The following is a 23,275-nucleotide window of genomic DNA, read 5'->3' on the forward strand; positions in this document are numbered from 1 at the left end:
ATCCAGTTTGGGCACCAAAACCAATCAGTTGGGTGACACTTATCTTCTTCACTTGTGCATTTTCAGTGTTGACCATACCTCCACTACTGTTATTTAGCCTACAACTAATGGTAACTTGAGGAATTTCATGCTCAGTGGGAAAGAAGGAAAGGATACCTGGAAAGATTGAGAGAAGATGCTTAAGGACAGACATGGCTTTACAATGTCTTCAACCAGAGCCATAACCAGCAGTTCTTATTCTTGGATTAAAATCATCTGAGGGTGGGTAAGGAGACTTTGGACCTTGAGACACCAGGGCCCGTTAGTGGAGAGATATTACCATGCAGTGGCACAGCCCCAGGAGGAGAGGCCACTCAGAGGAGGGAGAATAGGGAAGATGGCACTGAGCCAGGAAGAAACTCACCTTTGGTGCGGCCATGAGGAAGAAGAAGAAAAAAGTAAACTATCTGGTAGCTTCTAATTTTAACTAGTTCTTGTTTACTAAGTTGTTTCTATAAATTGAAAGTATATAACTCCATTTCTTTCAACTTATCCTCATTGGCATGAAATTGAAGTCCTAGACCAGGGCTTCTTAACTATTTTGTGCCATTCACCTCTTTGACAGTCTGGTGAAGCCTATGGACCCCTTCTCAAAAGAGTTTTTAAATGCCTAGAATAAAATACATAGGATTACAAAGGAAACCAATTACATTGAAATCTATGCATGGCCCCTAAGTTAAGAGCCATTACCCTATACCATCCTGTATGCCTTGCTCTGGACACTCTGCAGCTTATCAGTGGTCTTAATACTGACCGTAATACTCCAGATAAGATCTCACTAGGGCAAAAGTGGGACTATCAGAAAGGTCACATAAAAAAAAAACTGGGCAAAACAAAAACTGAAACTGATTTACAAAGATACCTTTGGCCTCAAGATAAGGAGATGGCTATGGACAAATCACCTCGCTGAAAAAACCCTCAGCGCTACTAGAATAACAGCTCTGAGCCTCAGTTCCTAGGTTGCAGGATCACCTGAATTCTATTCAAGAAAGCACATGGAAGTTGGGGATCTCGTGGGAGATGGGGTGCTGTAAAACAGAAAGTTCCATATTTGAAGGCTGTTGGGAAGTAACCCCTTTGATCAGGGAATCCAGAGTCTCAACTGCTGTACTGTAGGTGGGGACCGTCTCAGCAATAATAATTCTCTTTTGGCATTTTTCACATTCACATCATGCAGTTTCACTCACAAAGCATCAATTTCAAGTGGAATCTAGATTTATGGAAAGAGAAACAGAAAGAGAAAGAGAGGATATTTGTATGGGAGGAGAGTGAGTCAGAGCTGGCAAGTCCCTTGTTTACTTGTCAAAGTAATCTACTTGGGAGACGAGTAGATTTGTTTTATACAACTACTTTTTTTTTTTTTTACAGGGCACATAGTTCTCTTTAGGGGGTGGCGGGAGATGTTGGAAATTAATGATCACATTGTTGATTTTTTTTAAAAAACATTGATAATTTTTTTAAAATATTGGAAGAGAGAGGGACCAGAGCAAGGCAACTTCCACTCCATGATGGGGAGAAGGGAGATAGATTCAGTTATGCACTCTGGTAGCTAAGAAAGTGGCGACCTAGAGTGGCTTGTATTATCCTTTCCAGTTTTCAGTGTCTTAGTGTTCCAGAATCTCTTGCTTCCCCATCAAAGACCAGGTACTCCTTCCGTCCGATGTCCTTCGGTACTAACTCACCTGATCATGGTGAATTGCATCAGGGGCCTCAGGAACCATTTAGTTCAGAAAAGAATTTGAGTTCAGAAAAGAATCTAGTTCAAAAAAGACTCTAGGGAGGGTTGATAACCTCTGTAGCTCTGGTCTAAGAGAGTCAACTGAAACCAGCTCTAATACTGGGGGATGGTGAGCTATAGTAAATTTTTCTGCTATTATCTTAGCATTCAAAGCCCTTCATAACCTAGCAGTCCCCTCCTACTGTTGTGGTCTGAGAGGTTGAGACCCCTCAAAGACTGGAGTACTGGATGGGGTCGTCTGGAATGAATTCACAGACTCAAGCATTCTTGAAGTCAAGGTGGCAAAGATTTATTGTTACGCTTTTCAGCGGACAAGGATTCTTAAGGAACCTTTGAGAGACTGAGGATGGAGCTAGGGTTTATATGGAAAGGGGCATGGGAAAGGAATGCCAGGGACATTGATGAGGTAATCCAAAGGTGCAGGTGTCTTTGAGAGCAATGGATGAGAAAGTACAGGGAGTATACCAGACAGGGAGGGAGATGACAGAGGTGCGGATCTTGGGAGTCTGGCAGGAGGAGGAGTCCTTGGGCCAGCCAAGCACAAAACTCCTTGGGCTGGGCAAGGCACTCCTCTCCCTCTGTCTTGATTAGACAATGCTGTGCAACAAGGGAAAGCTTTCTCACAAGACAGGAACTTACTAAGGAATTGGGAGGCTTCCAGAGACATGATCTGAGGGCTGGAGCCTGAGCAGCCCAGCACTCTCTCACCCAGCTTTGTGTAGCTGCACCAGGGAGAGAGATAAAGGTCATGCTGGGGCCCACGCACGAATAACTGCTAGGCACAGTGTCCTTGGGCTGGGGAGTGGTTGTCAGAGATAGGGTTTCTGAGACTAAGGAGAAATTGGGGTCCAAGAACAAGCACAAGCACCCAAGCACCCCATCACTACCTTTCCAGTCTTCTTACACCTTACTCCCATACATATACTTTTCAATCCAGGGACCCTGGCCTCCTGGCTGTTGCACAAACAAGACACTCTGTCTTCCAGCTCCCAACATTCTCTCTGGCTATCCCCCATGCCTGGAACACTCTCTCTCCATGGCTACAATTAGTGACCTCCCTGTCTTCCTTTAAGTCCAAACCAGAGTCCCACCTTCTATTAGAAGCCTTCCCCCAATCCCTCTTAATTCCAGTGCCTTCCCTATGTTATTTCCTATTTATCCTGTATGCTGCTTGCTTTGTACATATTTGTTTGCATATTGTCTCTCCCATTAGATTGCAGGCTCCTTGACATCAGGGGCTGTCTTTTGCCTCTTTTTGTATGCCCAGCACTTAGCGGTATCTGGTATATAGTAGGCTTTTATTGATTGAAAATGACTTTGAACAAGTCCTCTCCCTTCTTCCTACCTCAGTCTATTCATCTGTAAAATAACAGAGTTGGCCTAGGCCCTAATGAGCTCCTAATGCCCTCCCAGCCTCAGCATTCTAGGATTCTGAGTTAGAGAGTGCCTACACACAAGCCTTCCCTGTTAGGCTATAGTGTCTGAGGACAGAGACCAGATTTTATATCCATCACAGTGGCCTCTATGGGCAGCTAAGTGGCAGAGTGCATAGGAGTCAGGAATCTTCCTGAGTTCAAATCTGTCCTCATACACTTACTAGGTGCAAGACTCTGGGCAAGTCACTTAACTCGGTTTGCTTCAATTTCCTCATCTGGAAAATGAGCTGGAGAAGGAAACAGCAAACCAACCCAGTATCTTTGCCAAGAAAACTGCAAATGGGGTCATGAAGAATCAGACTGAAAAACGACTGAACTCAGCAGCTCGTAAGAGGCTTCCCAGGTCTAAGTTTTATCACTCAACCTCCACAGACCTCAGTTTTCCTCATCTATAAAATGGGGGGACTGGACCAGATGGCATCTTAAGTCCCAAGTCTGTGTTAATGATTTATGATCCTACAATTGGAAATTGTAAAGGGCCTGGGGATGGGGGAAAGGGGGAGGGGGGGAGACTAAATATTGGAAGAGGACATTTGTAATGCCACCAGACCCAGAAGCTGGCCCCGCCCCCAATGGCATGGCTCCGCCCCCTACCTCTACTCCCGCAGTTTCATCGCAGAGCTGAGACTGCACCCGCCCCTCTTCCGCCCCTGCGCCCTGGTTCGGCCAATGGGAGAGGCTCTGGCGGAAGTGTCTCGGCCAATAAGAGGGGCGGCGGCGGAGGGTGACCCTCCCGCACCCCCCTCCCCCGCCCGTGGGAGGAGTACCGGCGACCATGCTTCGGCCAATGGGAGGGGCGGCGGCGGAGGGTGATTCGGCTTTGGGGGACGCCTCGCCCCCGCAGAAAATGTTCCCGGTTCGCCGCGGCTCCGGGAGACCGCGAGACGAGGCCAGGCTCGGGGCGCCGCGGGCCCCGGGGAGGCGGAGCGGCCCCGCGCCCCTGCGGCCCTCTAGCTGCGAGCCCTGCGGCCCGTGAGGGGCGCCCCTCGCGGCCCTTCCCGGACAGGGCCGGGCCATGGCGGAAGAGCGGCTCGACAGCCTGGAGGGTTGGGTGGCCGTCAAGGAGAACCTGTTCTCGGAGCCCGAGCGGCCCAATCTGCGCTTCATGGTGGCCTGGAACGAGCCCGAGGCCAAGTTCGCCGTGACCTGTCACAACCGGACCCTGCAGCAGCGGCAGCAGCAGCGGCAGCGGCGGCGCCGCGAGGGCCTGGGGCCGGCCCCGGCGGAGGAGGCCGAGGCCGAGGCCGAGGCCGAGGCGGGCGGGCCGCTTAGCTGGGCCGGCCTCTTCTCCGCGGCCGAGCTGCAGGGCGTGCATCGGCAGCTGGCCGCCGTGAGCCCGCAGCTGGAGGCCTGCTTCCCCGCGCTGCCCCCCGAGCTCGGCCCGGGCCTGTGGGCGCTGCTCTTCCCGGCCGGGCCCGCGCCCGACGAGGCGGCGCTGCAGGAGCGCTGCCGCCAGCTGGAGCTCTACCTGAGCGCCGCGGCCGACAGGTGCGGAGCCAGGATGCTCCTGGACTCGCTCTTCTGCGCCGACGGCGAGCCGGGGGACGAGTACTTGGAGAACCTGCCCGAATTCCGGAAGAAGACCCTGCAGGGGCACGTGGCCCGGGCTAAAGAGCGGCTGCAGGGGGTACGGCCGGCCCGCCGCACCGTGGGGCTGGGGGCATGACGGGTCGGGCAGGGGCATGCCTTGGCGCCTGAAAAAAGTGACAGGCACGTGGGCCCCAAAGTGGGAGGGCTCTTGGCTACCGTCCGTCAATCCACCCAATTAAAATCTGCCCCGCTCCGTGAACTCTCTCCCACTGTAGAAGGAAACACCAGGGTTTAAGCTCCTGGCCCCGGGTCTGAGAGGGTTTGAGAGCCCATGATAAAAATCGAATTCTAAAAGGTCAGGCCTTCACTTCACTGCTCTCTGCAAACCCCGTCGTAAGTCATTACATTCTGTAAGGATAGTTTTACGGGAGTTTTCCTTAATTAAGGCACGTGTGCCTCTCTTGAACAGCTGGGTAACAGTATTGTCAATCCGAGAAATAAATATTTCCAATGCAAATCCTTTAGGGATGGACCTCATTGTTTGAATACAGGGAGATTTCCATTTGCCTGTGGTTTGTGGTAGGGGTAGACACTTAAAAAATGTCAAACGTTTTTATCCAGAAATTAGCGTTGAAGTATTTTGGGAGGTATATGTTGGGAAGTATATAAGAACAGTGCCTTAACCTTTTTATGTATCATAGACACCCTTGGCAGTCTTGTTTTGTTGTTCAGTCGTGTTGGACTGTGTGAGGCCATTAGAGTTTTGTTTTTCTGTGTGTTTGTTTTGTGAGGCAATTTGGGGTTAAATAACTTGCCCAGAGTCACACAGCTAGTTAGTATCGTGTGTCTGAGGCCACATTTGAACTCAGATCTTCCTGACTCCAGGGCTCTATACACTTTGCCACCTACCTGCCCCCCCATTAGAGTTTTCATGGCAAAAATACTGGAGTGGTTTGCCATTTTCTTCTCCAGCTCATTTTACAGATGAGGAAACTGAGGCAAACAGACGACTTGCCCAGGATCACAAAGGTAGTGTCTGAGGCCAGATTTGAACTCAGGAAGATGAGTCTTACTGACTCTAGGCCTAGTACTCTATCCACTGTGCCACCTAGCTGCCCATGGCACTGTAACGAAGACTATATAAACCCCTTCTCAGAATGTTTTTAAGTGCATAATAAAGTACATAGGATTACAAAGGAAACCAATTTATGTGGAAATACAGTTATCAAAATAATTTTTTTTTAATTCGCAGATCCCAGGTTAAATCCTGGACTATAGATTTTGAGGTTCCTTCCAGCCTTAAATCTGATCCTTTGAACTATAGAAGGCAGAAGACACAATCTCTTTGGCCGAGCATGTGAAAATAGAAGTAAAAGCTGAAATCAGTCTATAGGTAGTGAACAGACACGGAAAATGCTATAGGAGGGTTTCATAAGACAGTGAAAGGGCAAAAAAAAATGGTGAATGAGCTTTATTGTGGACAAATACAAGGAGTTTTCAGGAGCAGAATTCAAATACCTCATGGCTTATCCTATGTTTAAGTCAAAACCCAGGAAAGGGAGCTTTTGGTTGTCATACAGTTTTTCAGTTACCTGAAAACTTTACAAGGTACTGTTGATTATTATGTCAAGAATGACAGTAATTCAACAATTCAGGTAGCAGTTGTTAAGCCCTTGCTGTGTGCAGGCCTTGGGAATAGGAAGACAGTGAATCTGTAACTGCCTTCAAGGAGCTTAGGTTGTGCTGAAGAGAAGGTAAGAATTTATACGTGTTCTCGGTTAAGTAAAAGCAAGGCATCAACTGGATGGTAAGGCTCTTTGTTGATAGCACCTAAGCTAAGTCTTGAAGGGAAGTAAGGGTATTGGCAAGCCAAGATGAAGCAATGTGTTCCAGGTATGAAGGATGATTTATGAAAATGTGTGAGCAGAATATGAGTTTAAGGAATAGCTAATAGTTTGGTTTAGCTGCAGTCTGTTTTGCAGTTTCTGAGAGTAATGTGAAATAAAATAGGAAGTGTAAGGTATGTCTACATTATGAAGGGTTTTAAATGCCAAGGTGAGGAATTTGCATTTTATTCTAGAGGAAATAAAGAGAAGGTTTTTGTGAAGGGGACATGGGTAGGCTTGTGCCTTAGAAAGATTATCTTGGCAGATGAGTGAATGTTGGGAGGAGAGATTGGAAAATGATTAGGGTCTGAGTTAAGATGGTGGCCCTTTGTGAATGGAGTAAAAGTAATGATTGGAAGTAGACTCAACCAGACTTGGCAACTAATTGGATATGTGGAGTGAGAAGGAGATGCAAGGATTACTAGAATGGATATCCACATGAGGGCAAACTAAGATTAGGATTCTTTATTTTTGGAGTTATGAAGATGGGGAGGAATGGAATCAAATCTTTTGAAGTAATGAAGGCTATATCAAGGGTAAATCTGAAATTGTTCATCAGCTAGTCCTTTCACCTTTCAGAATACTAGAATTTAAGAAATTCTGTTGAAAGTCATAGTTTTGGACTAAAATACATTATAGACGGGTTTTGAGAAAATTGTGGATAATATGTAACAGGTATGAATCTCTCAAGACAGAGATCTTTTAACCTTTTTTTTTTTTTTCCACAAACACCTTTGGCGGGCTGGTGAAGCCAGTGAACTCGGAACAGTCTTTTTAAATGCATAAAATAAATACATGGGATTAAAAAGAAAACCAGTTTTGAAGTATAGTTACCAAATTTTTTAGGAAAAAAAAAAAGTTCATGGACCCCAGGTTAAAACTCTTACTCTAAGATGATAAAGTTTAAAGCTGGGAAGGCCCCGGAGGTTACCTGGTCTTTCCCTCTTCCCTCACTTCACAGATGGAAGGTGGGGATGTTTGGGGCATATTCCCATCTTCAAACATGACTTTTTACATTTTCACTATAAAAGACTAAATACTAGGCTAAATAGTTTAACCTTAGTGTATAATTTCTAATTTTATATTTTGTGGCAAATTTCAGGGAGTGAGAGATTTGGAAGGGGAATTTAACCAAATTTTACTTTTTTTTAAAATGGTGGTTAATTCATCCAATTTTGGTTATACTTTCAAAATTAAGCATATATAAAAGTTTTATTATATCAGACATTTTTATGAGAATCAGTGTGTTACAGTGGAAAAAATAACTGGCTTTATATTTAGAGGACCTAACTCTAAATCAGGAGAATCATGGTTTGGGAAAAATCAGTAAACACATAAAATTTGTACTGAATACAATAGTCATGGTCCTTCTATTCTGTACATTTCAAAAACCTCCTGTAGCTAACCTTTAAAATCCTTTTTATCTTTTAGATTATTCACAGGCATAAAAATGCTGACAAGATGATAGATTTAATGAAAGTTTATGAAGAAGAAGATGAAGCTTACCAGGAATTAGTTACTGTGGCAACAAACTTCTACCAATATTTGCTGCAGCCATTCAGGGATATGCGAGAGCTTGCAACATTATACAAGCTAGAAATTTCAGTATGTTTTCTTTCTTATTCTTCTTATGTGTATTGTAGTGTTTGCAAAGCAACATTTCACCAACTGCATTTAAATTAATAATAATATATTACATTGGCAAATTACTTTAGTTACCCATACAGAAATGTTTTAGTAGTATATACTGGTCTGGGAAGGGAATGGAAATTAAGTAATGATAATCTATTTTTATAATGTTTTATGCTTTTCAAAGTGCTTTATACTATTTTCTCATTTGAGCCCTGCAGCAATTTTGCAAGTATTGCTTTCATTTCACAAATGAAATACAGAGGTGTTGTACAGAGGTGTTATCCCTTATCTTAGTTCAAAAGCAGATTAGTGGCAGAGGTCAAGAACCCTAGTTTCTTGACTCTTGGTTCATTGTACCGTCCACCATACCACTCTCTTCCCCCACCTAACAATACACATTAAAAACCAGCCATATTTTGGTATTTTTAAAAAGTGTTCTGTATCTCAGTGCTAAACAAATATATAAATGCATGCTACTCTGGCTTATTTTACAAAATAAGTCTCCTTTTCATTTGTAGTTTTTGTATTATACTGTTTTTTTTTAATGAATTTGTTCTACTTTTTCCTCCTTTTATAGTGTTCTTTTTATTGGTAAATTGTACTTTATAGAAAAAGATTTTAAAGCTAGGCTACAATTAGAATTGCTATTTCAATATAAATTAACTTAAGTATGAAATTAGTGCCATTAAATTTAATTAGTTGAGGAATTTACACACATGTTCTACAGTTCTAAAAGAGAACTATAGAATTGTGCACAGAAGAGCTCTTTTTCATAGCCATAAAACACTCACCAACAATGTTGCCTTTTCAGAATTCTCTCTCTGTAAATACTGTGTTTTTGTACATAAAGAAAGCATAATTCTTTGTTCATAAAAAAGAACAAAAATGACTTCGTGCTTTTCCTCCCAAGTAGGTAGTATACAAATTTTAGGGTGTTATTATTTCCATACTAGGAGAGAAGCCAAAACTTTAAGGAGAAAAGTAATAATAAGTAGCTAAAATAATTCCTGCTGCCTCCTTTAGATGAGGGGCAAAGGTATTTCGAATCCTGCAAAACACTTGGCATCCACATTGCCATTATCCACTATTGAGCTGAAGTCGTTCTTTCATTCTGTCTATAGAAGTCCTTGGAGTTTGATGAATTGGGCCCTAAGAGAATAGAGGCATTGCAGAAAGAGGCCAAAGAATGGACCAGACAGGCTGAAGAAGCTGTGACATCTATTCAAGACATCACTGTGAATTATTTTAAGGAAACAGTAAATGCATTGGCCAGTAAGCATCAGAGAATATTGTGCTAGAGCATAGACTTCTCAGCCTCCTTCCCCCTACCCCCAAATGAACAACAATGTATGGATTTCATTTCTTCCAGTGTCATTGGAGTTAAAAACTATCAGAAGCAGAATTTTGGTGTTCTTCCTAACAGTCTCATTTTCTAACAGTAGAAATGTCATGTAGACATCTGTTTCAGTATTAGATATCTGTAAAATTGTAGAAATCAACTTTTTTATTTTTAAAGGAATAGCTTTCTTCGAACTACGTATGACTTTCCATGCTCTTACTGAATCAGGACAGTAGTTGGGTATGGGTGAGCCACTTGACCTTATACAAATATTTTCAAAGCTGCAATCCACCTTGTAGGAGATTATAAGGGGAGGGCTTACTACTGACTGCCAGCTTTGCTTGGCTTGCTTATACCCTTTCCCCCGTACGTACACCTGTACCATCCAAAAATTCATTACAAGAGTGAAGTTGTTTCTTTAAGCTCTGCAGGATTCACTGTTGCAGATGTTCAAGCAAATAGGATTAAACAATGGTCAAACCATTAAACTACAACCAGATTGCCTAATTTTGGTTAAATGAAAACAAAATTAAATGTACCAGATAAGGCTAGAAAGCAGAATTCTTTTTTAAAAATGAGTAATGTGGGTTTTTAAGTAACCGAATTTGGCTTTCATTGGTATGACAGGAGGTTACTCTTAAAAACATTTCAGGTGAAATTGATTTTAAAATTGCTTTTTGTCATATTTGTTACTGAAAATTGCCATTGACAGAATTTATCAGCACACTGAAACTAGTTAAGTAATAAAGCAGCACATGTTTTCAAAGTGGGTTATTTAACCGATTCATCCCTTAATGTTTGCATTTAGCAATTATTATAAGATGGGTACTGTATGCAACACACAAAAATCTTTTCAAAAGATTTTTTGATCCTTCTTCTTTCAAAAGAAGAAGTATTGAGAGGGATCTGATATGTATAGAAAGAACAACTCTTCTTTCTTCCCTCTTTCTGTTTTTTTAAGAGTGTGAACAGGAACAAGAGCATCATTGTGATTTATTACCCATTGTGCATAGTACTTAATGGGAAAGATAAGTACGGGCAATGGGCAAAAAGTGGAGGGTGGGGCCTGTTTTTTAATTGTTACACAAACCCCTGATTTCTTGTGAGTGTCATTTATCTTTTAAATTTTAATGCAATAGTAATGCGAAAACAGATGGAGCAGGATGAAGAAGGATTTGGCCAAGCCACCTGGGCCTTAGCTGCCCCCAGACTTGAAAAACTGAAGTACATGTTAGCAAGAGAAACTCTGCAACACAGGAGAGCCAAAGAACTATGCTTGAATCGAAAAAGAATTGAAATTCAAAAGAAGGTAAGGTGAAAACAAATGTGATTTTTATCTAATAGCACTGTCCCTACAATATTTGTAGCACCTTTTTTTCCTAGGAGCTCAAAACATTTTTGAGGATAGTATGGAATAAGCAAATATAAAATCACTAGAGAGCAACTTGATGCTATTCTAGGTTTTTTTCCATAAAGTAAGAGACAGCAAAATCAGCATTTAACCCATTTGTGGTATGTGATTCCCTTTGTAATAATGTTAAAACTCATTACAAAAGTAGGTAAGCTACTTTGGGCAATGAATTAATGCTTTCAGGGCACTAGCACACTTTTTATTATTTGGAGATTGTAATTTATTTAACAGTGCACTGGAATAGTTTGTTGTTAATTTACTCGTTACAGTGTCATGACCGTAAAACTTTTCCTAGGCTCCTATGACTTTAAATAGGAAATTACTACTATAATACATTGTTCCTTTCCATCAGTTTTTTAAGACAAATGTTTAACAGTTTATGAGGAAAAGCTAAAGATGGCCTCTTGTAAATGGGCTTGAATTGGTCACAATATGCTAGCACCTGTGTCACATTAAATAGGCAAGTTACAGTAATATTTTTCTCCATGTCTGCATGTATCTATTGCTTGTCAAAAAATAATTGGGAAAATCTGTAAACATACTTTTTGTAATGTATTGTTTTTATTGACATTATGTTCTTTTTTTATTAATAAGGTAGAAGGTCTTTCTGAAGTAGAGAAAAATATTGATGTGGTCGATGAATTAGAAATGCAGTATTATGAAGTTCAACTTGAGTTGTATGAAGTTCAGCTTGAAATATTGAAGTTTGAAGAGATGCTGCTTATTACAGAGCTAGACACTGTAAGACGACTCATAAAAGGTAAGGTGTATGTGTGGAGAGAACAAATTATGTGCAGTATCCAGTAGCTAGAGACAATGTTAAATGTAATACATTTCCTACTCATTATGTACTTCACATTAAAAATGTTAAACTAACTTTTAAAACTTAAGTTTTAAACATTTTAGATATTTAGCATGTAAGAAATGTTCTTCAAAAGGTAGCATGTGGGTTGAACCTTGAAGTCAGGAAGACGTGGGTTCAGATCTTGCCTCACCCAGAATAACTGTGTGACCTTGTGCCGGTCACTTGAGCTTCCAATACATCAGACAGCTTTGTAAAGTTGTAAGTTACAGACAAATTGTTAACCGTATTGGGGGCTGGGGAGGGGAAGGGAAGAAATCGTAGGTTTGGACAAAAATAGTTTTCTTGATTTTAAAAAATACTAAGTTATTTTAGTGTTTATATGTGTTAATTACCAAATGCATGTTTAAAATTCCTCATCCAGATTCTTTTATGAATTGAGGACTTAATTTTAAAACTGGTTCTTATTCATGGTTCCTATTTCTAGAAAAACAGGATGAAGTTGTGTATTATGATACATGTGAAAATCCTGAGGAACTTAAAGTTGTTGATTATCTAGTGGGACAACAGAATTCCCAGATTTCAGAAATGAAGACACTCAAGCGGCAATCTCAGCAGCTAGAGTCCAAGCGAGGGGCCATTTGTGCAAGAAGAGCCTATCTCAGGAACAAAAAAGTAATAAATGCGTTTGTGGAATCTTTTTCTCTTCCTTTCCTGTGATTTCCTCTTATTGGTGGATAAAAAAGCATTGAAAACTTAAGTTTTTAGGAAGATAGTAACTATAGAGGAATGTATGTAATGATGTCGTATTTCCAGTTACTAAATACGTGTTTAAGTTTCTTCTTATGAGCTCTTCTTTCAGGTTCCTTAGTGAATTAGTATTGGTTAAAAAAAAATACCAATTACTATAATAGGAATTCACCACAATTTATTTATAATATCTTGCAATTTTAAGAAAAATTGACTTTATTGCTGAGAATACCTGTAGGGAATGCTTACAAGTGTACTTTACTGGTTTTTTAATTAGCTATTGTAAAAAAAATTGTTACTTTAAAATATATATTATTGAAATAACATTCTTCATCTCATCTGTCTTTAAAATTAAGTTTCATTTTCCTAATGTCAGTGAGGTTTTTTTTTTCTTTAAAATATCTTTATACATATGAAGCTTAAAATACTTAAAGAATTGTCTCACTCTAATGACAAGAAAAACAACCACTCCAGGCTGTTTCCAGTGGACTTTGGGTGTGCTCAAGTGGGTCGGGTTATGACTTAGTAAGCTTAATCATGTTTGTTAGGTATTGAGTTGTTGTTAAGTCATGTCCGACTCTTTTTATTCCCATTTGGGTTTTTTTGGGCAAAGATACTGGAATGATTTGCCATTTTCTTCTCCAGTTCATTTTACAGATGAGGAACTGAGACGGACAGGGTTAAGTGACTTGCCCACTGTCACACAGCTAATAAATGTCTGAGGCCAGATTTGAACTGAGGAAGGTGGGTCTTCCTGACTCCAGGTTGGGCAGCCTGTCCACTGCACCAGCAGCTGCCCTCTTGAGTTATCCCACTCTAAATGAGCATAGCATGACACAAGTGGATAAGGAGAATTTAAATAATAATAATGCACTTTCCAGAGTCATAGTTCCTGTATTTAGGAACTACCTTTCCAACAGGTGCCTTCTCTGATACAATTTATAGAATTTTTGAGGTTGAAAAAGATGGAGAATTGTAAAGAGGTCCAGGCTTCAATGGTTAGAAGTTATTGGTGATCAGGAACATCTGCTCTAACCTTCTCTGACAGCCTCCCAAGAGAGGGAAAGTGTTTCTAACATATGAGGTTGAATTTTAGAACATATCCTTCAAGACAGTATTTTAAATGGTGGTCAGATGTAGTTGAATGATAACTTGATAAATTCAAGGTCATATATAAGGCTACATAAAATATCTTTTGCATTTATTCATATTATTAATACTGTACTTCAGGTATGTTATTAGTAAAATGGACTTAAATTATTGATACATGTTGTTTTGGCACAAGAAATATTTCCAAACAAACCCATTTACAAAGTACATTTCCAGGGGGAAAATCAGATTATTGATTATTAACAGAAAAGAAGGTATATATGGATGTGTGTGTACAAGCACATAGAAATATATATACACACGATGGAATCCGAATAAAGCTGCCCCCAGCCCCAATATTCTAACTTCCTTGTGGGCCCCACTGAACAGCCAGCCCACTGCCCCTAACTAGCCACTGCCCCCCCACCCCCAGTTCAATTCAATATCCTGACTTCTTCATATATGCCTTACTGCTCACTAGAACAACAGGTGTGTCCATGAATTCATATTTCTCACAGAAACAGCAGGGGTGTCCATGTGATGGGATCCCAGTTACTGCCCCCAGACCCATTCCTCATATTTCCCACAGAAGCAGCAGGTATGTCCATACACTCAACCACAGCCACATCCGTCTCGTCTCAGATAGGACCACATACTCAGCCATTCAGAAAGCACCACCAGGATGCCCAAGCAGGATGTGGACCCCAAAACAATAGAAGGGACTTTTCCTAAGTAGGCACCTGCACAGTAATAGCAAAAGCTGTCCTTTAGGTGAGCTTATGATATGGACAGGCTTGTTATAATATCATTATCACACATACATAACCCCTCAAATGGGTTTTTCTGTATGCATTATGGGGAATCGCATGCCTGGTTCCACTGAGGCTGGGACCCCTCCCCTATCACCTAATCCCTTAATAGATCCCTCCTGCCTTTCAAATATTCATAATTTCTGTTATGTAATTGCATCTTTACCCTATAAAAGGCTGTCTTGCTTTTACTAAAGCTGCTGGTTCCTCTTGGAACTTAGCCTACTTCATGACAGGCATTAATCTCACTAAATACCTGTACTTGGATAAGAGGTGGTCTGACTCTGAATTTTTTGAGACGGTCCACCATAATACACCATGAAACCACAACAGTTTTTGGCATCCCTGGGTGGACAGTCTCTGACTCTGACCTCCTCCCCCAAACCACAACACACAGGTATATCAATATAATCTGTAGAGATAGCTGTATCCTGGATAGTATGGCACTAACATTGAGCATTGTATTTGACCAGAGTTTTGTTGCTCCTCAGTGTTTATTTTATTTATATTTTTATATTATTATTCATTTGGCTCTGTGTTCTTCAGTCATTTCTTGGGACAAAGTAATAGTCCATTCCCCAATTATCAGGCATAAATTTTGTTTACAGCTTTTTGTTAGGCTTGCCAGCTGCCCTGTGTATTTTACCACCACTTTTAGCCCCTTTGGAACACAGCCTACTTCCGGTCTGGGGAATTGCCCAATAAATCTCATATGCGTTTTGGTGGAGAATCTCTTTTTTCATTTCTCAAAGTACTGGGCAACATTGTGTTGAAAGAGGCACTGTTGAGCTCTAATGGAAACTCATGCAGGTTGAGGGTCTTGAACAGCAGCCTATAAACTAGAATCCTTTTTAACCTACTTTTTAAAACATGGCCCACAGAAATAAGAGTCAAATTGAGTTTTGTATTTGTTTTATTATGACAGGATCAGTGCAAGGAAAGTCATCATCGCAAATTGCAGCAGGCACAGGAAGACATAAAGCAATTTTATCAGCATCATAATATTCAGATGGTGAGTAGCTAAAGAAAATTGCCTAATCAATTTGCTACTGCACACTAGCATAGCATTGAAACAAAGAAAATGGAACCTTCAGTTTTCTTCCATGGCTAGTGCTCTGAACATGTGTCCGGTGGAATGGAAGGAATGATACAGATTAGGAGATTTAGACACCTTTGTTTTTCATGATGGAGGTAAGCATTTTAAAGATTATGAATGTGTATGTTTTTTAAATACAGAAAAGAAACAAGAGAAAAGAAGACGAGAAGGAAAAACAAGAGTGGATAAACCAAGAACGACAGAAAACACTTCAACGCCTAAAATCATTTAAAGAGGTAAATACTTGAAATAATTATCTCATTTATATTTCAGAAAAGTTTTTGTGAGGGAAAGATAAATAGTCTAAATTCAATTCAGCAAACATTTAAGGGCCTACTCTGTGCTAGAGATATAGAGATGAGAAATGGCAGCTTATAGTCTTACTTCTTCTACTACAATTATAATCAGTGATCTAAGTGTAGAAAATAAAAGCCATACTCCCTCTCTCCTTCCCTCCTTTCCTCCCACTTCCACCTCCACACTCACTCCATTCAACACTGTGTCCCTGGAGGATGCTGGGCTCACTGCTCCCCAGCTCCTTGCTGCTGGTCACCGGCTCTCTGCTCCAGGGCCCAAGTGCCACTCAGAACGTGAAAGCGGAGTCTGGATAGGAGCAGAAGTAGAGAATGCAGTTTTTTAAGAGAAAAGGAGAGACAGAAGAAACCATACAGTAAAGGAGAAAAGCAGGATTCAAGAATGAGGAGTGAATCTTCATTTAAGAAGTATCTGGAAGACTAGAATCTGTCAGGAAGAATAAAACAGACCAGGAAACACCTTAAAGTAAATTAAACCTCTAAATTAAAATAATGATGGAAAATCACCTATTGTAAAAGACTTGCAGATTGAAGTTTTTAAAGAAATACTATTCTCATGTATTTATCACTTTTCAGTGTTTATCATATGGAATTGTTTAGCTGAAAAAAAAAGTTAAAATTTTGGTACATGACAAGTATGGATATTTTTGTATGTTTCTTAGATTTAGTTGGATTTCATATCTATCTAGACCTTAGTCTAGATTGACATTCCTAGATAAAGGTTGGGTTTTCATAATTTATTATTTTTTTAATTTGAAGAGCATTTCATCTGATTCAAGCAAACAAATTCTGAATTTCTCATAACTATTAAGGACTTATTTTAGGAAGGCAAAAAACAAGCCTTCTAAAATTAGATGACTACTAAGATATTTATGCTTCATATGTCCCCAACTATAATACTTTTACTATTTCAAAACTATGGATTTTTACATTACAAGGAGCTATCTAATAAACAGGTAAAGTGTCTGCTGCGTTATAAGAATTTTTTTCAGTACCAGTTTGTGAGAATTACTTAGGGATAAATTTGAGAGTTGTTGAAATTAAATTTGACACAAATTTTAAAAAGAAAAGCCATGGGGTCAAAAGGATGTTCTGAAAAACCATTATTTCTGTTGAAGAAACAGAATATTAAGTATCAGATGTATAAGTAAAGTAGAATTAAAAGGCTTTAATACTGTAGCTGATTTAAGTAGGGCTCCAACTTAAAGCATTAGCTGTTGATCAAGATAAATTGCTTACTGGCCAGTACTGAGATATATTGCAAGGTACCAGGAGATACCAACAATCTTTAGTATGTAACCAGATAGAATCAGTTTATTTTCGTAATTTATTTCTGTTTGAAACCTCTGTGATTTTTAAGACCTTTTTCTCATCGTGGAGGCCTTGTAGCTCTGCATTACTGATTCTTTATGAGTTAACCACTCCACATGTGTTTTGGACTTGTTTTCCCTTTCTGTTAGATAAATGCTTTTCTTGAGTTGCATCTACAATGTGGGCTTTGTAGTCTGAGGTAATTGCTTAGAACAAATGAATTAATGAATATTAAAAAAGTTATCAGCCATTCTCCAAATTCTCCTACTAAGTTCTTTGTAAGTTTTAGTGTCATCTTGAGGGAGCTAAGGGAGCTTGTCATGTGGGGATCTGAGTCCTGGTGCTCAGTTTTTGACTTGGCACCTATTTGACCCGCGACAAGGGGCTTCAGTCCTAGAACATGTCTCCTAGAAAACCAGGAGAAAACTGCCTTACTACGTATATTACAGGGAGGTTGAGAAGAAAGTGCCGTATAACTATAAGTTATTTTATCAGAGAGTAGACTATAAGTTCCCAAGGATGGTTTATTTCTAGTAGAGGATTGGTTTTGTAAACTGGAATAATCTGAACCCAACCCTTTTGCCCTGCTAACGTTGGGCAAAGTATTTGATTTCTGTAAAGTGGGGTTAATAATACTTCAGCTATCGCTGTCAGGTTGATGGGAGGAAAGCCCTTTGTAAACTTTAAAGTGCTATATAAATGGGAATTATTGTTGTTTTTTGTGTTAAATTTTGTTGGCATTTGTAGCAAATTTTTAACGTAACTCTTTTCTTTTTTAGAAACGTCCAGTTCAGTTTGTGCTTAAAACATCTTGTTCAAAACCATTTAGTCCAAAAGTGCCCAAAGATGTTTCCCTGAAAATCTCATCACCAGCTTCTCAACCACTGTCAATAGTCCATTTATCTCCTAAGCAAACAAGAAACACTCCTTCATCCAGAGTCAGAGGTTTGAAAACATCTAAATATAAAGACAGTCCTGGAAATACCTCTATTCAGATTTTGGTTCCATTTGGAGACCCACCACATCCAGAACCCAGCAAAGAACTGATGTCACCACCAGCACCACCTCTTCTTCCTCCTCCTTCTCCCCCACCACCTCCACCTCCACCTCCACCTCCACCACCACCTCTTCCTTCTTCCTCACCCCTTTCATTCCCTCTGCCTCCACACTTGATGACACCTGGGAAGGATGATAATCAGCCACTTCCCCTGGTCTGTGAATCAACTGCTGAAAGATTATATGATTCCTCTAAAAGTTCTTTAAACCTCTGTACAGGTAAATATTTGGAATTTCTGTCTCTTGCTATGATAATTTCAACTTCTGTTTCCTATTTCGGGAATCTGGAATTGTCACTGTATCCCCAGTTTAGAACAGGGCCCTGAATTCATTCCGATCCGAAAATATTCCAGTCATTTCTGTCTTAGATAACCCTGTTAATGATTTTTTTTAAATCATGCAGCCCTTCAGTATTGAGTTTGATAGATTATATTGACAAGGCTGTCTTCTATTAAGATAGTTATTGATAAACATGACCACTTTGAAGAATTAAATGATTCCAAATCATTTACGGTGTTAATGAATCCGACTTTACTACCAGTTTCTTACACTTGAGAGTGTACTGATTTATGATCTTGAGGAGCTGTTTATTATTTGGTATGAGCTTGTGTCAGTTAGTTACAATATTGTGATTCCACAACTTTTGCTATTTGTAAGGAGAATTTAGTTCTTACCTTTCTAAAGGAAAATCATTATGTTTTACTTTGGAAAATATTGTCATAAAACTCCTGGTTTTGGCTAATTTAACTGAGGGATAAGTAGAACATCCTTTTTATTTCAACTTTTGTTATAGAAAAGTTTTTCTAAAATAGATAGGTACACTTTCCTGCCTTAGTAAAAATACAAAGGGATCATAATCAAGTTGTTCTTTATTAAGGTGAGGATCTTGATCATCAGTAGAATAATTTCATTCTGAATACATTTTCATAATAGCTGTAGTTTTAGACCATTAGGATAAACCCTAGCAATTGCAGAAGTGTTTTAACAATGTTTATATTCTAATGTGCTGAGCATATTATGAGTACCTGACAGATAACTTGCTGAAGTGAACCAAGTTTGTTTTCTTGTCATTTTGTATTTATTCATCAAGCATTTATTGACTGTTACCTATAGGCAAGGCCCTGCGTTAATACAAAAGTATTCCCTGCCCTTGATTTTTGTTATCTAGATTCGAGGTTATCAAAGGCTTTATTGTAGCTATGTTTTACATTATTATGTGCCATGTAAAATCTCAGAACTATTATTGTGAAACTAAATTGTATGTTTGCATGGCCTTATTCTTGTAAGTGATGAAAGAAAGCAAAAGTGCCTAAAAGTTTACAGTATATACAGATCTTTATATAGCAGTAGCAATTTGGCCTTAGAACACAAAGTTTCTACATATTATACCGAAAGAAAATTAGATCACAGGGGTGAGAAACAATCACTGAAATAATTGGACCTTGACTATGAAATCTTTTCATTCCCAGAACCAAACTGTGAATTCAGTTTACAAGTTTAAATCCAAAGTAAAATCATGTTTAGCTAGTCGTAGCAAATCTCAAGAGTTACCAACCAGTAGACCTGGACTTAGAAGCTTTACCTGATTAAGTTCTAAGCCCAATGCTGCCACCACCACCTTCCTCTCCCCACCAAAACACATCAGCCCATAAATATAAACAGTTTACCAGAGTTGCCAGCAAAGCTTTCTCTCTGTTCAGACATACTGTTGTTACCACCTTTCTCTCCACCCCCCCATCTTTTCATAATGACCTTCCTAATGATTTTAGGGAAATGAATAGCAGCTCCAGTAGCCCCTTTGCACAAAAGGTGGGGGCCCCAGCTTAATCTATAGCAGGGGTGGGGAGCCTGAGGCCTTGAGGCCATATGTGTCCCTGTAGGTCCTCAAGTGCAACCCTTTGACTGAGTCCAAACTTCACCGAACAGATCCTCTTAACAAAAGGATCTGTAAAAGTTGGACTCACTCAGAGGGCTGCACCCGAGGACCTAGAAGGCCACATGTGCCCTCCAGGCCTCAGGCTCCCCACCCCTGGTCTATAATTTGTTGCTACACTTGTAATTCCTCAAGTGTAGCATAAGTGGGTACTCACCGAAATGCAGTGGGGGTACCAGTCCTGCTGTGTCTACATTGTGCCAGACCTAGAAAATGGACCTTCCATAACTGAGCTGCTCATTGGAAGTTTTATTGTGGATCTTTTCACTTGTAGAGATCAACTGACTTCAGACTTGCAGAGTAAAACTGAGTTTGTGCCTAAGATTTTAGCTTAGAGAAGTACAGCTTTGTGAACTGGAAATAGAATACAAGGCATACTATATAAATGGAACCACAGAGAATTTTATCTTTTTCTATTTTATCTTTTTTAATCTATTTTTTCTATTATCTATCTTTATTTTTCAGGGCTTGTTGAAAAAATAAAAATAAGAATATTTCCACTTATATGAAACATGTGTAGATTAGAAAAAGAAGAGCCAGAGTTGTTAGAGTTCCATTGCATTGGAGACAAGGTTTACAGTTTAATGGTTTAGTTATGCCTCAGCCTGCTGTGGCTCTTCTTTTGGGGTGACTTTAACCTTTTTTTTGGTACTCATAAGAAGCCTAATATAAAGTTTATACACATTAAAAGAAAGTAAGCACTTCTAGTGAATGAGCTAAATTACTTTGTCTAAGAAAATAATAATGCTGCTACCATTATATCTGCATCTGTTCTGTATTGCTCATGGGTTTGAATTAGATGAGTTAGCTGTAAGGTGGAGGGTCATTTCTAAGAGATCTGCAGGGGGAGCTGCGACATTACCACCATTAACTTATTGTGGATTGTTGGCTGACCCTTGAATCATTTTACATGTAAACATACTTCTGTCTAAATAACGTAAACAAGAATACTGCATCTAAACCAGCTTTGGGCAAGCTTTTTGCCTTTATAATAACTATTACTGTTTTTAATCTGCTGCAGGAACTATGGATAAAGTTTTGGCTTCTTTAAAGCACGGTGAAATGCTTCTCCACAAGGTAGAGAAGCCTGCTCTGCCCACTCCAGGAGCTTCAGTCCGAGATAGCATTCTGGCTGCTATAAAGCAAGGGGTTAAATTGAAGAAGGTTCATCTAGAACCTGTCACAGACGTCAACAAAGAGTCACCCAATGAGCTGGAGAGAAGCATCAAGGCAGCTCTCCAGAGAATTAAGAGAGTGTCTGCTGACTCTGAGGAGGATGACGGTGGTGAGCAGAATAACACAGAATGGGACACTTAACCTGATTTGTTGAGGCCAGAGGTTTGCTGGAATAATGGAGTTCTCAGGAGAAAGCAGCATACGCGCATAGGGACTTTGGAGAAGCATATGTACTCAGGGAAGGACAGCCTCCATAATTATTTTTTAAGATAGCAGCATTTTATGCACAAGAACCACTTCACAGGGGTTTTCATTATTTTCATTGTTATCGAAATAGAGTATGCATGATTTTTTAATCTTTTCATTCACAAATTAACCAAAGAACCTTTAGATTACATTTCATAGGTGAAGTTTCTGAACAGCCCTGAGGGGGAAAAAAAAAAACAACACTACATTCAAGATGCATATCTGGTATGGTTTTCTACCAAATAAATTTGAAAAGTGTAAACTCTTCAGTAAATACTTTGGATAATGAAAACAAATATCCCCACCTTCGCCCTCCCCAACTCTGTGCACTTTAGAGAGGAAAGGAAGAGAATTGAGATTAAAGAAACTGGCAGACATTGTTGGCACAAGAGACTAGTACTTATCCATTAAGCCACGTGCAGTATAGAATGTGTTACGCTCAGATTCTGAAGCGTGTTTCACATCAGAAAAGTAAACATTGCCATTTTACCTTACTGGCGAGGGAAGAGGAGTTTTTTGGAGGTTGGACAGTTTTTGCTGTGGTTCAGAAATAGTGCAGTTATATAATTGAAATGATTGTGTTTATCAACATTTTAATTTGTTAAAACTGAATAATTTATTGTAAGTAACCAGAGTAATTTGATGGCACTTGGGAAACATTTTAAATATAGTGTAAAGATAATTTATGTTATATTCTCTAGCATATCTGTGCACAGAACTGTTTTCAGTACCTCAGTGTTACATTTATGGAGAATGGAAAGCTTATAATACCTTAACTGATATAATTTTGTAATATGTGGCTACTAATTCTTTAACATTTCCAGTGCAAAACTGGCAGCATATGAGGTTTAAGATTCAACAGGATTTCAACTGAGCCTTTGTTTGGCATGTACAGTTTTATTGGGGGGAAAAGTTTCAAATCATGTAGTGAATGTGGGTGGGAAACATTTCCTCTTAGGAAATGGCTGCTCTTGGAAATCATGTTCCCCCTTTCTGGTATCTAAACATAAAATGAGGAAATGCGTCCTAGCTGCCCCATTAAACACCTTGTTTTTGTCTGCGGGGGATAGATGCTCTGGTGATAGGTAGCATTTGGCTCACACAGTTTTTACTGTGTCAAAAAACACAGTTTGCTAGTTTAAAAACATTTTATATGAAAAAGTTGAATTTCATATATTTTTGGTGTTTAATATTATAGTAACATTTTGGTTAAGCTTAAGTAATTTAAGCTTAAGTAATTTAAAATGCACCTTCACCAGCTCTGTATCTAGAATGTTGACAAGTGCCTTTTTGTTGGGGAGAAAATGTGGTGCCTTGGTAATCAGTTGTATACTTGGTTATAGGATGATAGAGCTTTCTGTGTTTTATAACAAAGGCAAAATTGAAATTAAAATGTTTTAACAATGAAGCAGGACATGTATTTCTTTTCATTTAATTATATTTGTTTAATTCTAATTCTGTGACATGCCTCTATTCTATGACATGGCAGTAGACGATTGTCATGGGATTTTTCTTTTTTATCAGTCTAAAAGACTTCTTGGGAAGAAAAAGAAATTCTTTGCTATAGGTTAGGAGTTGCTCTACACGTTACTGAAGTTTGTGAAGATTTATGTTGCATTCTCAAAAGTTACTTAAAAAATAAAACTTTAGGAACTGATTACAGGACTTCTTTTATTCATTCA

General features: G+C 39.6%; 1 protein-coding gene across 1 annotated transcript; it reads left to right on the forward strand.

The window, feature by feature from the left end:
- The first annotated feature begins 4,196 nt into the window (after positions 1-4,196).
- On the forward strand, positions 4,197-23,001 carry WHAMM (WAS protein homolog associated with actin, golgi membranes and microtubules). The gene is made up of 10 exons (XM_027852060.1): positions 4,197-4,840; positions 8,061-8,234; positions 9,383-9,533; positions 10,740-10,909; positions 11,606-11,771; positions 12,301-12,488; positions 15,387-15,473; positions 15,698-15,793; positions 17,962-18,457; positions 21,193-23,001. The coding sequence occupies exons 1-10, from the start codon at positions 4,229-4,231 to the stop codon at positions 21,486-21,488; spliced, it is 2,436 nt and encodes an 811-aa protein (XP_027707861.1). The 5' UTR covers positions 4,197-4,228; the 3' UTR covers positions 21,489-23,001.
- The last annotated feature ends 274 nt before the right edge of the window (positions 23,002-23,275 follow it).

This window comes from Vombatus ursinus, unplaced genomic scaffold (genome assembly GCF_900497805.2).
Source record: "Vombatus ursinus unplaced genomic scaffold, bare-nosed wombat genome assembly UNPS02009205.1, whole genome shotgun sequence".
In the NCBI taxonomy this organism is placed as follows: Eukaryota; Metazoa; Chordata; class Mammalia; order Diprotodontia; family Vombatidae; genus Vombatus; species Vombatus ursinus.

Excerpts from the sequence above, each read along its gene's own strand:
- WHAMM (XM_027852060.1), top strand. The coding sequence starts at position 4,229 with ATGGCGGAAGAGCGGCTCGACAGCCTGGAGGGTTGGGTGGCCGTCAAG. Across the intron at positions 8,235-9,382 it reads TATACAAGCTAGAAATTTCA|AAGTCCTTGGAGTTTGATGA; the intron begins GTATGTTTTCTT and ends TTCTGTCTATAG. Across the intron at positions 18,458-21,192 it reads TTCTTTAAACCTCTGTACAG|GAACTATGGATAAAGTTTTG; the intron begins GTAAATATTTGG and ends AATCTGCTGCAG.